This window comes from Rhinolophus sinicus, chromosome 17 (genome assembly GCF_057876585.1).
Source record: "Rhinolophus sinicus isolate RSI-liver-muscle chromosome 17, RSI-T2T, whole genome shotgun sequence".
Classification (NCBI taxonomy): domain Eukaryota; kingdom Metazoa; phylum Chordata; class Mammalia; order Chiroptera; family Rhinolophidae; genus Rhinolophus; species Rhinolophus sinicus.
In genome coordinates this window covers 81,331,430-81,347,301 of record NC_142517.1, presented here as the reverse complement: position 1 = coordinate 81,347,301, position 15,872 = coordinate 81,331,430, and the positions used below count along the sequence as shown (strand labels likewise).

Genomic DNA, 15,872 nt, shown 5'->3' with positions numbered 1-15,872 from the left:
AGGGATAGTGGATGGGGGAGGGGGGTTCACACAGTGTGAGGGATACAAATGATAAATGTCTAACTATTACTTTGTTTTGTGCACCTGAAACTAATAAAAAAAATGAGTTTTAATTCTGGCCACTGCTCTGGGAATTAAGTGTCTCCAGCATGGGGATGATAATGTCCCTGCTTTCATCCTCATGTGTGCATAGGGCTCAGTGCAGTGCTGGGCATTTGGTACATACTTACTAGCCTGTACTGTTATTTGCAGGCTCATCAACACCAGAGGGTGGAGGTCCTTGAGGCGTAAATGAGGTTAGGGACACATTGGGTCATCCACTTGGTAATAAGGACCACACTTAAAAGTGGGGTAGTAAATGCATTCAAGAGGACTGAGGCCTTTACATCTGTCACGGGGGGCGGGGGGTCCTTTGTGTCTCCGTTAAGGTTTGGGCTATGTGGAGATGGCTAAGTCTAGGAGGCTTAGGGAACACATAGGGCTAGACCAGAAAATCTAGACATTAGTGCACAGCTAGAGCTGGAGCTAATGCTCACTTGCGTGTGTGAATAGTCACAAACTGAGCCATAAATACAAACAGGAAGGAAGGCAGGATGTAAGTCTGTTGGCCAAATTCACACTGTCTTGAGTGTGAGCTTAGGGCTGGTGGAGATCTGAATGGAGGAAGGCCTCTCCGAGGCCTGAACGGACACAGCCTGTCAGCAGAGCCCCCTGGGAAGGTTGTGGAGATGAGCCGTCAACAGGGGCACCTGGCTAAGGGGAAAGTTGTGGCTCAAATCCTGCTCATGCCAAGATATGTGTCCGTAGGGTTGTGTGGAGCCAGGGATGCAGGGGTTCCTTTTCTAATTTGCACAAAGATGCAAGTTATTGGGTATTACTGCTGAGCAACAGTGTGCTGGGTGTGAGAGGAGACAGAGCAGCAGAAGAGCAGGACATCTGTCACTGAGGAAGCAGAGAGCAGAAGAGGACAGGGTTTAAGATCCTAGGTACTAAAGAATTGGAAGTTCGGCTACAGAGCTGCTGGGGTGACTGAGAGAGAAGAATATAGACATTGGAAATCTTGGATATAATTCAGGCCCTTGGCAGCAGGAACCCAGGTTTGGCAGATGAGATGTCCAAGGTCGGCATGGAATGGGCAGGGACCTGACCAAACTGTTGATCTGCTACTCGAGGGCTCTGCAGACTCCCTTTCCTTGGGCCAGGGTCAGGTCCAGAGCTCGGGGTCTGTGCCTACAAACGGGCATTAGGAAGTGCCTGTAGCCAGGTCCGGAGGAAACTAGGTACAGAGAGGTGAGGCAGGAGGGGTTCGTGCTTCCTCAGCTTCTGGAAAAGTGAACTTGAATTGTCTTTCTTCCTTGGTGTTGTAGGATACTGACTGAGATACCCACAGGGCTTTTGTACTTGGTGAATAGAACAATGCTTCCAAAATTATTGCCAAACAAACTTTTTTCTATTAATAGGAAATTGTTGGAAAAACAAGTTCCTTTCAGTTTGAGAAAGCATTAGTAGAGTCTAAAAGTAAAAATATGACTATATTCACGTGTCATTCCATAGGTTATTGTGTGTGTGTGTGTTTTATTAGTTTCAGGTGTACAGAACATAGTGTTTTTTTGTGTTTGTTTTTGTAAGCAATGCTATCATGGTTGCTCTGGGATTCGGAGTGTGCGTTGAATAAACCTAGTGTCCTCTATATGATTCTTATGCACACTAAAGTTTGAGAATCACTGCTCTAGGACACGCAACAGAGATACAGGACCCTGGAGATAAAAATAATGGATTTACTGAAATCCAGAGGAACGGGGTTGGGAAGAACAAGGTTGGGAGTTATAGGGTTTTATTTCAGCACTGTTTGTGAGTATAACCTTTCCATTTCGGCAATCCCTAGAATTGATACTGCTTAAGGAGCTGGTGGGAGAGACAAGGTAGAGAAACGTTCTGTAATGTTTAGCCTGGTGTTAAAGGGATGGGCCTGCGTACCTTTGTAAAAGCTCACATCAGGAGACAGGCAGTCTACTGCACAGGCTTGGTCTGCTAGGTAAAGGCTTCAGTCCTGGTTCTGCTGCATATCAGCTCAACAAAGATACTGCTCCTCTCAGAGCTTCAGTTTCCTTATCTATAAAGTGGGAATTGGAAGTTTACCACTCCCCTCACCGGGTGGTTGTGAGGATTACGTGAGATCGTACACCAGAAGCAAATATCACAGGCCTTGGCACATGCTAAGCACTCATATATCTCTAATAAGCAGTCTAATCAGCCATTATACTGATGGCTAGGCATTTTGGGTAAAAGAAATTAATGCAAAGCATCTAACTATGGGGTCTGTAACTATATTCTACAACTCTCCACTTAGCATCTTTTATGCGACAGGTATTGTTAGAAATGCTAGAAGTAAAATGATAGACAAGACAGACAGTCCTGCCCTAATGGAGCTTTCAGTCTAGAAGGATAACCACTGTAATATCTGTTATGGTCTCTGGGTTTCAGTAAATCCTTTTTACACCCCCTCTATGGTTCTCATGAGTGTCCCAGAGCAGTGATTATCAAATTTTAGTGTGCATAAGAGTCTAATTGGAGGGGGTTTGTTTCAACTCCCTTTCCCAAGTCTCAGAGATTCAGAGCTAGGTGAGGGCTCAGGAATGTGCAAGTCAACAAGCCCCTAGCTAGTGCTGACCCTCACACCTGCCATGTCACTTTGGAGAACGCTGTCCTAGAACCACCTCCCTTTCACCAATATCTGAATTTACTTTTTTGGAACTCTAGTTGCCAATAGAGCAGAAAGTTCCTCTCATGCCATTTGATTTGAGAGACAGGGTGACACCAGGAATAAAACCCTGAGAAAGAAGTGGTCAGACCTTAAGTTTTTGTCTCTCAAGCTGTGTGACCTGGGACAACTCACTTAACTTCAGAAACTTTCCATTCCCTCACTCATCAAGAGCGTATGTGCACACCCACGTAAGCTTGTTTTGATCCCTAAGTGAAGTGATAGATATACAAGCATTTTATGAACTTTAAAGCACCACACAAATAAAATATACTTTTACTTTCTTTCTTTCTCTCTCTTTTTTTTTTTTTAAGAGGAACAGGACTTTATTGGGGAACCGTGTGTATTTCCGGGACTTTTCCAAGTCAAGTTGTTGTCCTTTCAATCTTAATTGTGGAGGGCACAGCTCAGCTCCAGGTCCAGTTGCCGTTGTTAGTTGCAAGGGGCACAGCCTACCATCCCCTGTGGGAGTCGAACCGGCAACGTTGTGGTCGAGAGCCTACGTTCCAACCAACTGAGCCATCTGGCCACCTGGGAGCTGAGCAGCAGCTCATTGACTTCATTCTAGTTGCAGAGGGTGCAGCTCGCTGGCCCATGTGGGAATCGAACCAGCAGCCCCGCTGCCCAGAGCTCGTACTCCAACCAACTGAGCCACCCATCCACCCCAACTTTTACTTTTAAAGAGAAGGAAAACTTTTGCCAAGGCTAAGCTCACTTTGGCATATATAGATTATTCGTGTATTGGGTTACATATCAGAATTTAAGAAGAAATAAACATTTGATTTCTACTAATGAGTCCCACTCTTCCCTGATGTCCTGTACTCACACTTTAGATGAATAATTGCTGTTATAATGCAAACTTTGTAAAGGATGTCTTAGGGAACCTGCTCTTAGGGACAGCTGCAGCCTAGAAGCCAGCATCTGTTAATGTTTAACGTCAAAATCTGGAAAACTTGTTTGTTTTGGTAAATGAAGCTATATAGAAGGGCTTATGGTTTTGTTTTGTTTTATTTTGTTTTGTTTTCCTTAAAGCAGGCATGCTATATTAAATTGTAACTGGTTTTCCTTTGATCGCTTTTGTTCAGAATACAATGGTTATTCCATTTGTAAAATTATAGTTAGAGAATTTGTTTATCTGTGGAAGCTTTTCCTGTGAGCAAGCAGGGGAACTAAACGTGTTTATCACAATTATATCCTGACTGGTCCCAGTCTACTTTGCAGCTTGAACATGGACGTTTTGAATTGCCCATGAAATACCAGAGAGGCTAAGCTTCCTACATTTTTTTCAGGTGGTGTATGCAACTGCTCTTCTAGAGTAGTTTCCTTTTACTTTTTGAAGGAAAAAAGAATGTTCTCTCACACTTTGTTTTCAGCTAAACCACATATTACTGAATGAAGAACAGTAAAAATCTCAGTTACCCATACTTCCGTGATCTGTGAAATAATACATAAATTTTCCCCAAAAAATGTGTTTTGGGGAACAAGTGAGCAAACAATTGTAAATATTGAGTTTTTTTCTCTAGGTCATCTGCTGTCTTGTCTTAGATGTAAATTTTTTTGTTTGTTTGTTTGTTTTTTTTAAAGATTTTATTGGGGAAGGGGAACTGGACTTTATTGGGGAACAGTGTGTACTTCCAGGACTTTTTTCCAAGTCAAGTTGTTGTCCTTTTAATCTTAGTTGTGGAAGGTGCCGTTCAGCTTCAAGGTGTTGTCCTTTCAGTCTTAGTTGTGGAGGGCGCAGCTCAGCTCCAGGTCCAGTTGCCGTTGCTAGTTGCAGGGGGCACAGCCCACTACCCCTTGCGGGACCTTGTGGTTGAGAGGACACGCATTCCAACCAACTGAGCCATCCAGGAGCTCAGTGGCAGCTCAGCTCACGGTGCCATGTTCAATCTTAGTTGCAGGGGCAGAGCCCAACATCCCTTGCGTGAGAGTTGAACTGGCAACCTTGTGATTGAGAGCCCACTGGCCCATGTGGGAATCGAACCGGCAGCCTTCGGAGTTAGGAGCATGGAGCTCTAATCACCTGAGCCACCGGGCCGGATGTAAATGTTTTTAAAAAATTGCGGATACTGGTGTCATCCTTGTTGGGTGTTTGCATAAATGATATTATTCTGGGTGGAGCCTTAAATATTTAATTTGAGTATTTACATAGGTTGTTAGGTGACTGTTTTGGACCATAGTAAAATACCTTCCAGCACAGTCTTAAACATACCCAATATTCATGTTTGACTGATACTTATATGGGAAAAAAAAGCATTTTGCTGAGGTCAATTCAATCAAAGGAATGAGACAAGCCAAGTGCATATCAGCTTCCTGTCAGCCTTCTATCTGGTCATCTTGAAGCTTGGCTCATGGCCTAATACCTCTCACATATGCAATGAATTGCCCTTTAGAACCAAGCTGGAGTCCAGTTCCTGGACCTTCTCAATATTTACCCAGCACGAGAGAAGGAAGGAAAGCTAGCATTTGTTGAACACGTAGTAAGGGCCAAGTTCTGGGCTACCTATCTTGTCTGTCTTTGAGTCTTCAGTTAACCACTTCAGTGATGCATCTTATATCCCAAACACCTCACTGTCTTCAACTGTTAGTCTGATAATTCCAAACCTTAATTCTTTCCATCACTTGGATTTTACCAATGATTTCTTAAGAAACACAGAACCATACTATTTTTTTTTAACCCACTAAATATCGTGCAACTTATTTCTTTTTCCAAGACAAATTTAAGGTGATTTTTAAAATGACCCACAATACATCAAGATAGCATACATTATAATGGGTGAGGAAGACAGAGCAAAGTGGAAAGGGGGCTGGAAGCAGCAGGTCGACATATCCCTTCATGATTTGCTCCCTTTACCATCAGAAGATGCTGAGCTTTCTGCCAAAGCAACACCCAGTCACATTTTCCTGTCAGGCCAATAAGAATATAGCACAGGCTGCATTAAGGATATGCCAAGTCTCAATTTAGCTTTCTCAAAACCCATGAATTTATTGTGTAGCAAAAGAGAACACCTGACTTGATGTTTGTACACACAGACCCAGGGAAAAGCCCCAAGATGGCAAATCTACCTTCATAAGCAGTGGGCAGGGAAAGACTGAAAAAACAGGTTGGCCACTCCAGTCTGGTAATTAAGAGAGTTTATTAATGGATACTTACATACGGGCAATATCTTGGGCAACTGCAAGATAAACTGGATGCCACTGAAACAGCAGAAGTCTAAGATCAAAGACAAATATTTAGTAGGGACTTGAACTGGGAGATCTCTTTCTACGAGAATTACACTTGTAGCTTGATTTTTCGGTGTGGCCATGTCTTTGGAACATGACCAGGCTGTGTACACCATACATGTTGGCCAGGGAGGTGGTGCTTCCTGGTGTGAGGAGGTGAATACAGGGAGGAATATGCTAGACTAGGACCCGTACCATCTCCCCTCTTTGAACAGTGTGTGTCCCAGTCCATGCGTGGCATGTTTCTATGCATTTGGATAACAGGATCCCACTGGAGACAGCAATTCCTTCCCACCCGTGGGTGGGAATTAACCGACTCATTCTGGCAGGATGCCTATTGCAGAAATGGTCCCCATTCCAGGGACAATAGGGCTTGGTGCCCTTTTTGCCAGAGCTTGTTGGTCCATGGCAAGCGTTGGGACTATTGCTGTGTCCTTTGTTTCCTACACCTTTACGGTATTGGGTACCTCAGCCTGCATTCCCAGTCTGGCATATAATGGCATGTAAATCAACAGGCCCTACAGGTTGGTCATTTAAATATATCAATGCTTGGGAAAGCACCTTCGTCCACCCAGCCAAAGTAGGTTTTCCAGGTAATAACTCTATCTGTTGTTTAAGGTCACCATTTTTCTGTTCCACCAACTGAGCTGCCTGTGGGTTACTGACTGGGAGATGGAACCTCCATTCAATAACTGTATAGACCAGCTCACCGTATTCTCGAGGCAGCCCTGCCTCCTTTGCTATACTCATACGTCATCTTGTTTGGGCACTACAGTGCCCACTTTCCTGGTGTCCCCAAACTGCAGTGTCAACTGATGGGTCAGTTGCTGAAGTGTGTATATTTGCCATGGTGTCTACTTCCTGATTCCCTGGAGGTGTAGATGCCTTATGAGCGTGGACATGGAAGATAAGATCTGCCTCATGCTCTTGTAAGCAAGCCCACGTTATCTTTCCACATCTCTTGTCTCCATAAAGTTTTGTTCATAATTATCCACCCCTCCATTTCCATTGTCCAATCCATAAAGCCAATCCTCTTTAAAACAGTCCAATTGTCAGTATATAGGATCAGTGGTCAGAGTTCATGCATGACTGCCAACCAGACAGCTCTTAATTCAGCCCAGTGATTACTGTAGTTTTTACCCCATTTCCATCCAGATAGTGTCAGTGAATGGTTAGATGGCAGCTGCCATCCAGGTAGGTGGATTATCCTGGCTAGAGCCTTCAGTGTACCAAGCTCCTGCTGGAACTTCCCCTGTTCCTTCTTTGCAAGTTGCAGGGGCTGACACAGGGATGGGAGCAGGAGCATTTGGAGGGCCTGTATATTCAACGGAGCCTGATAATTGCTGTATCTCTAAAGACAGAGGACTGTTTGACAGGGCACTCCTCTGTTGTAAGTAGGCATGCCATTGAGTCAATGTAGGAGTCTGAGCCCTGTCACAGTCAGGTAGGCAGCACATGTCCACCCCTTGATGGGAGGGCAAGTTCTTACTGTAACTGGCTGCTCTGTGGTAAGAGGCTCCACCTGCAGGGGCTCTGTATTCATTGTCAATAATTGCTGTTCTACTAGGGTATATCTGATATCTGACCCATTCTATAATTGGGACCAAAATCCAAGGGGCACTTGTTGCTTTGCCTTTTTTGCCAGACTGTCAGCCCATGCCTTCTGGGGTGACTGAAACCTCTCATTCAAACGGCAATCCTGCCTAGGAGATTCCAAAAACTTCAATCTGTTTGACCAGTAGTTTTATCTCCCCAGTCCCATATATGTCCCTTCTTAACTAGGTGATATAATGAGTGAAGGCACTGTGCTAGGTGGGGTGTAAATATTCACCAGTACCCCAGAATCCCACAAAATCCTATACTTCTTTCATAGTTTTTTTGGATGGAGTATGCTAGTACTTTGTGACATTGTGTGTCATACCCTGTCACATGACTCCCAAGAACTTTATTGAGGTGACTGGACCTTGAATTCTCTGCAGATTCACTGCCCGATCTTTCTGTTGTGGGTGGTCCAGTAAAGACTGCAAGGATTTCTGTAGTAGAGGTGAATCTTCATAAGTTATCATTATGTCATCAATATAATGAGCCCATTTCACAGAGGTCAGGCAGGAAATCAGTGACACGTCCCAAGCCATCATCCCATGGCATATGGTGGGTTTGGGTAAATTGCATTGAAGAAGCGCTTGGATGGTATACCCCAAGTGGGAAACACATTTTCTAACAGTTTCTTTGTCACTGAGAGGGCATCAGCCTTATAGTAGGGGAAGGCTACATGTTTATCCAGAAGATATACATACAACAAGAACATATTGACAACCCATACTAAGTGGCCATTGAATGAAGTCCAGCTTAAATCCACTATGGTGAATGAAGAAATGCAAAAGCTGAAAAATGGGGTTTGCCACTGAGCCTGGGAGAACTAAATGGCTGTCTCGGGTTTCCGTCAGCCCCAAGTATTCATTTAATTTACAACCATTGTTTACCCATCTTAATTTACCTGATTCAGGAGCAGATTGTTGCCGTATAATAAGGACATTAGGGTAGCAAAAGTCTGGCACTGAGAGGTCATTTTTGCAGAAGCAGAATGAACTTCGTCCACATGTGCTACAATCTTTATAGATTTTGTTGCTGCTGCCTTTTGACGAAAGTCAGGTAGGGCATTTCAACTTCACAACAGAAGGTTGACTTTTACTATTGAGAAGATGCAGTTTTCTTAAGTAGTCAAAGACCCGATTAAGACAACATAAAACACCGAAAGTTATTTTGATAAAATATAGAATCTTTGTTTTTTAGGCAGAAAACTTGTAACAATATCTTATCAGGAGCAGACCATCATTCAAGAAAATTTTGGCTTTTTAACAGAGAGAAAGGGAACCAAATTCTAATTTTGCATCAGCTTACTTTTGATATTTAAATCCACTTACTTAATTAAATCCATTTTAATCTTAGCCAGCTTGACCATACATTAAAATTCTTTTTTCTCCAAAGATTTCTTTTCATAAGCCTGCTACAATTATTGCTGAAGGTTTCACCTAAAAACCTCTTATTCTATTTAAATCTATTGAATTTATTAGTTCTTAACAATTATGTTTAAGTTACCCACAAAACTTCATGAGACAAAAGGTACTTCAAAAGGTAGACAAAACTTTAGACAGAACCAGCCTTCATTCTAAGTTATTATTTTTGCTGATACATTTATAAGCCTTGATAAAATAAAGGTAAAGACATACCGTCTTAATTAAACCAACAAACTTAAACTAGCTTTAATATCAGATATTTTCCCAAATCGCTTGATCCTGAAAAGCATTTGAATAGGTTTCTATATTTCTGAGAATTTTAGAATACCCAGTCCTTAATTTATATAAGTGCTTAATTCCTTTAAGCCAATTAAATGTAGCTTTTACCAGTTAGCAATACCATCTGGAGGTAGAAAATACCACACAGAAACAACACATCTATAGACACACGTGAACACACGAACAGATGCACGTGTGTTCGAGACCTCATGGCTTCCATAAAAAAAGTGTGCTCTATTCAAAGGACCTTTCTTCCCACCCCTCCCCCACATCTCGCAGCCAGTGCTGATGCTAACAGAGCTGTAATATATTTTTCTAGTTTCAGTTTTTTCCTGTAATTTTCTAATCTTGGTTTCTGCCTTTTGCTGGTGGCCAGCCAAACCCCCATAAGGACCAGCCTACAGTTTCCGCCATGAATTTCCTTGCCTTGCTGCCATGTAGTTCCTCAAACAAGTGCATGAGACCACTCAGCATTTTGGGGGCATCCCTGTACTCACACAGCAGTCCACCTACCCTGTTCCCCGAAAATAAGACCTAGCCGGACAATCAGCTCTAATGCGTCTTTTGGAGCAAAAATCAATATAAGACTTGATATTATATTATATTGTATTATATTATATTATATTATATTATATTATATTATATTATACCCGGTCTTATAGTAAAATAACACTGGGTCTTATATTAACTTTTCCTCCAAAAGACGCATTAGAGCTGATTATCTGGCTAGGTCTTATTTTCGGGGAAACACGGTATATCTAGAATACAGGCCACCCCTCCCCACATGGACATAGATGACCAACCTGGTATTTCCCCCACAGATTTTTTTTTTTTCCCAAAGCCCATTTCATCGGTCTCCTGGCTGCCTCACCAGTTGTTGTTAGTACATGCAGACCCAGCAGGGAAATGCCCCCAGACTGAAAAGTCTACCTCCATAAGAAAAGGGCAAGGAAAGACCAAAGAAACAGGCTGGCCACTCCAGTCTGTCAATTAACAGAGTTTATTAAGGGAAACATACATAGGAGATATGTTGTGGGCAGCTGCAAGACAAAATGGATCCCTGTGCCTGCTTGGCAGGTGCCAAAGAATTGGGGGAAGAGATAGTCATGGGTACTAATATGTATGTGAATACTACCAAGTATGAGAAACCACATGCTTGGCCAAGTCAGGACAACAGCCTGTTCCAGGAACCAGCATGTAGTGGGAGGCAGGGCGAGTGGGTACCAATTTATGTCAGGATGAACATCGATTACGCTCAGACAGTCTCTAAGGGGGGTTTGCAGTAAGTAATCTCCCTCTCGGGGCCTGGTTCCAGGTCATGGGTCTGACAGCTGTCATGTCATGCAACAGTCTCTCCTTCACACTTTAGGTTTAGAAAACAAACAACATTAAAATACACAAACATACTCAGCATGTATTTTTGTGTGATGTGTTATACCAAATGCTTCCCCTGCCCCCATCATTTCAGTTAATCCATCTAATACCCCAAAGACGTAGGTTGTGTGCTCTCGCTGGTAAACACGTGAGGATACTCAGGTTGGAAGAGGTAAACTGATTTACCAAAGGTCCCCCAAGCCAGGAATTATGCAGAATTGGGCCAGGAACCCTGTCTTCTGATTTCCAACCAGTGTTGACTCTTCATAGGGATATGTATATACTAAATTAGAAGTTGTATGTATATGAGGTCCAACAATTAAGTTGGCGAACTCATCCTGGAAAAAGTGCTACATACCTCATTGCTGAATACAACACATATATGGTCACCTTTGAAGTACTCGCCTTGGGAAGCTATGCACTGACGCCAGCACCTAGTCCACCCTTCAAAGCAATTTTGGAACTCTTTTTCTGGAATGGCAATCAGCTGTTGTCGTAATACCCTTGATATCCTGAATGTCATCAAAATGTCTTCCTTTGAATATTTCTTTTATCTTCGGGTAAAGAAAGAAGTCATTGGGGGCCAGATCAGGTGAGTAGAGAGGTTCTTCCAATACAGTTATTTGTTTACTGGCTCAAAACCCCCTCACAGACAGTGCCGTGTGAGCTGGTGCATTGTCGTAATGCAAGAGCCATGAACTGTTGGGGAAAAGTTCAGGTTGTTGAACTTTTTCATGCAGCCTTTTCAGCACTTCCAAATAATAAACTTGGTTAGCTGTTTGTCCAGTTGGTACAAATTCATAATGAAAAAGTGAGCAACATCGTTGCAACAAGTTCGCGAACTTAATTGTCAGACTTCATAAACTCAAGTTTTCTCATTTATTTGCTTTCTTCTGGCATAGCCTTCATTTTAAACTAATTTATAATAGTGGCCTATGGGGGTGGTGGCTCTCTTAATAGCCGTGGGGAGCAACAGCTGAGGCAAGAGCAGCCATTTGGACGGGATAATCACCTCTGGTTAGCAAACAGCCCCACAACCTCGTTAGCTCCAGAAAGTCTCAACTGTAACAGAGCCCGGCACAATGATTACATTTGTTAAGATGACCTTCATTATCAAAAAGAATTAAATGATGTTTAATATATTCTACATATGAAGGCAAAAGAGTGTTCTATTTTAAGATTTTCATTTACACTTACTTTACCATTAAAGGGGAGGCAGCATTACATTATTTGGAAAAGTATCCAACCAGACTGGCACGTTCTGAACTGCATTGCCCTGACTGAGGTTAATGAATATGGTAGGAGAGAGAGGCGTGGTACATGCAGGTGTCTAGATGAATTGGAAACTTAATAAGAGATGCAAAGAAATAGTATGCCTGTTTAGAGTCACATGCATTGAAATAGAAGATGTATCATATGTATCAAATTTGTCTTTTTCATTAAGTTACATGTGAAAAAGAATTTATTCCTCTGTCTTTGAAACAAAAGTGGAAAGTAAACAAATGTATTCTAGATGTTCTTTTTTACAAATATATGTATTCTATAAAGGGTGTTTTCTTCTTTCTTTTTGTTTGCATTTATATTCTAAAAAGGATTGTGTTGAGTTTTTTCTGTCTACAAATGTGCAATGAGCTATGCCCTTAATGTCATTTAATGCAAAAGTAAGCAAGTAATTAGCCCAATTTACCTGTGCTATGATATTGAAAAATCAGATAAAAGTGTATTAAAATTGAAGATGTGGGGAATATTTTTAAAAGCTTTTTTCTTAGTTTCTTTTTAATTAGAAAAAGGACTTGTAAAAATTATAATGTTTAACGCTTAAAAGTCATTTCAATCACTAAAGAAATGAAATGTTTATTTACATCTTAAGGCATATATTCACTTTTTATTGAGGGAGAAAATAGGTATTCTTTCATGTTTCTGAAAAAAGTTTGGATATGGAGTGGATGTGTAAAATTTGGTTTTGAATTAATTATTTTTTTCTTATTTAACATGAGAAAGTAGTAGGGAAGCCACTAGCTTTGGCACCATGGAACTGTTTATTGGTCTACACACGCATTATGTTGTGTTGATTAAAGATAAAAGGATGAGGAGAGATAGAAAAATCTTCTCATCCTTCTGCACAGTTAGTGGGTATTTCCAAAACAATAGGCCTACATCATTTTCTTCTCCTTTTTCCTTTCTATATGTATATTCACTAACACTTATATTTGAGCCATTGGGTACATCCATCTGAATAACAATCTTGCCTTTTCTTTGGACTTCCTTCTCTGTATTTCAGGTGGGCCAGCCATGAGAGGGTACCTCGTGGCCATATTCCTGAGTGCTGTCTTCCTCTATTACGTGCTGCATTGTATATTATGGGGAGCAAATGTCTATTGGTAAGTTTCATTTTTGCTATTTACAAATAACTCCCAAACTAGTCTTTCACAGAGACACACCAATTGTTAGAGGGAAACTCCCGTAACATTTTGAACCTTTTCTAGTTTTCCATTATAAACTGGGGTTTTACCATTCTAGTATCTTGTACATTTTATCTCTAACAGTTGAAAAACTGATAAGCAATACCTTTTTACGGACTTTTCAGTGAAGCAATGGTGTTGACTGTCTTTGGGATATAGCATCCTTTATGTAATATTTCATCTTCTTGAATTGATGGAGTAAATCTTGGACTCTGTGGCACTTGATTTCTAGAGTCCAAAATGCTTGGATAAGAGATTGTTGATAAAGTGTAATACTACATATGGTTTCCTTTGTTTAAAAATATTTGGTGAACGACGATATATGTATATTTTAGAATAACTTTGACTTGAAATGTCACATATAAAACTTTGAAAAGGCACAGATAATTTTATTACAGAGAAAACTTGTATAATAAGCTCTTTACCCTTTACCGCCTCGTGAGTCCTTTCTCTAGGAATAAAGTTTTGATGACCTTTAAATGCTGAATGGGTGGTAGTATATGATTATATCAAAATGAATCACACGATAACTTCCTGTCTTAAACAAAGTTCAGTACTTTTTGCCAGTGTTTCAGTAATAGATCCTAGATCATGTTTCCAGCTTGTGTTTACTAGATTCAAAAAATATAAATTGATGCTTCTTCATTTAATGTCGTCGCTGGCTGACTGAAAAATAATTGAAATGCTCTTCATGGAAGGAAGTTAGGCAAATGGTCACTGGGAAAAAGCCAAAATGCTAGGTGGGTGGGTTTAGCTGTAAGTTTTAGACTTTGAACTTAAATATTGAGCTAGAAAACTTAGAAGTCTGGTTGTACACTACATGAAAATTATACCGTAGGAATCTCTCCCTCCATCTATGCTACATCCTGTCTCTGTTCCACACTTAATAGGAAAGACAAAAACAGAAGAAAAAGTAAAAAGCTTACTAGACTGCTATTTTCCTATTGTTGATTACAGGGGAAATGAAAGACAATTAAAAGTTTCCGAATTCAGCGCAGTCTTTGGTTTTCAGGATTTCAGGAGTGTTCATGTCACACCTAAGCTAACACATTACTCTAGCCACAGACGGTACCGTGGGAAATTACCTCCGAGGGGTGCTTGTGCCAGGAACTCATTTCCTTAAAAACTATTTCAGACAGATAATTGTCTTTTTTTTTTTAAAGCCACCCAACGTTTGTCTTCGCAATCTAAAAGAGTTTGTTTAGTATCTCTTAATAACCTCTTAATAACCTCTATCTCTTAATTTGTCCTCTGAATACAATTTACTTTTTCTGACCTGATGTGCTGGTCCATTATACATGTATCTTTCTTACATATAAGTCAAGGAATTCTTGCCATTCCCAAAAGATGTTTCTCAGCATAAGGGCGTTACTAGCCTCATAGTTCAGAAACCTAGCAGTTCTAACTATGAGGATTTGGAATCCCCCCAAATTGAAAATTGAGTTTATCCATGAAGAGTTCAGACTCTTTCTCTCTAAGTCCTATGAATTATAGAAGAAAATTGTTTTTTTTTTTTAATTTTTATTAATTTTTCACATAATTGATGATCATACATATGTTCTTATGACAAGCTGCCGTCCTCTTTCCGGGCTAAGTCTGGATCCTGTCACCCTACTCCCTTCATTTATTGTCTTGTTACACAATCCTCTTTTTAAACTGTGGAGACAACTGCTCCATTCAGGAGACACACAGGGCCTAATCTGTGCCAAAAACCAAGGAGAGTTAGGGATGACGCTCAACAGTGTGATTTGTGAGTCACCAGATCACATGGCAGGGTCTGCAGAACCTGCGCAGGTCAGTGTTTCTGCCATATGTGCAGCTGGTAGGTGTCCCCAGGTGTGGCGTAAAGGACCTAGATAGTTGTGTGCAAGTGGGTGGGGTGAGCTGGGTTTCTGAGGCTTTTGGGGACTTCTAAAAAGCCAGTCAGGTTGTGGCTTCCACAGTGCGGTAATCTGAGCCCTTCTTTGAGGGTCCTTTCACTGCCCTTTGATTCACTGCTCTTTGATTCACTGCTCTTTGATTCACTGCTCTTTGATTCACTGCTCTTTGAATCACTTGCGGCTCGCTCATCACCTCAGCCCTTTCCATCTCTCTTGCCTTGCATGCACGAATCCTCACATGTGCGCAGGACTTGGAGAAGATTCTGTCACACTGCAGGGCCTGCTGTGAGCATTTTTATTTCCTGTGTAAGAGGCTTGTCAGTGGTGGCACCGAGTGGGTTCCCAGGGCATTTGCTTCCCTTTGGGCTGGCTGCCTGGTTCTACTTTCTGACTAACACTATTTTTGTCTCATAGGGTGCCACCTGTGGAAATGAAACGGAGACATAAGATCCAGACTTGTTTATCAAAGCCCGCTTTTGCTTCTCTCCTGAGGTAAAAACATAAAAGAAACTGTGGCACACAAAACGTTCAGAATGTGTTTGTGATCATTTTCCACACTTGTTTACTTTTTTTTTCCCATACAAATCTTAGCAGTAGAAAGTGGACTCCTTATATTTAAGGAAGAGCTTAAATATCATGTTTCTTTTTGTGCTGGTAATCAGAGCTCTGCATATATTTTTAGGAAAAGACATTGAAGAACTCAATCAGACTAGTGTTCTTTTCACACAGGTGAGATTAGAGAGGTCTGTTTGTGTTTGAACATAAAAACTAAACTGTTTTTCAGGGTTTTTTTTCCCCCCACCTTGTGTTTCCATTTTATTTTCCATCCCTATTATTTTGTGACTTCTTCTCCCTTGCCTCTAAGTTAAACTTT

The 15,872-nt window shown here is 41.2% G+C and overlaps 1 protein-coding gene across 6 annotated transcripts in view; it reads left to right on the top strand.

Annotated features, from left to right (window-relative positions):
• Positions 1-15,872, top strand: part of ST3GAL6 (ST3 beta-galactoside alpha-2,3-sialyltransferase 6) — a 71,414-nt gene that overhangs the window by 24,973 nt on the left and 30,569 nt on the right. For all 6 annotated transcript variants that reach the window (XR_016019613.1, XM_088793960.1, XM_088793959.1 and 3 more), the window contains exons 3-4: positions 12,938-13,037; positions 15,413-15,490. Coding sequence is in view for 5 of the 6 variants with exons in the window: in XM_088793957.1 (XP_088650083.1) it covers positions 12,938-13,037; positions 15,413-15,490 (178 nt within the window). In the remaining variant the exon portion in view is untranslated. The remainder of the gene's footprint in view (positions 1-12,937; positions 13,038-15,412; positions 15,491-15,872) is intronic.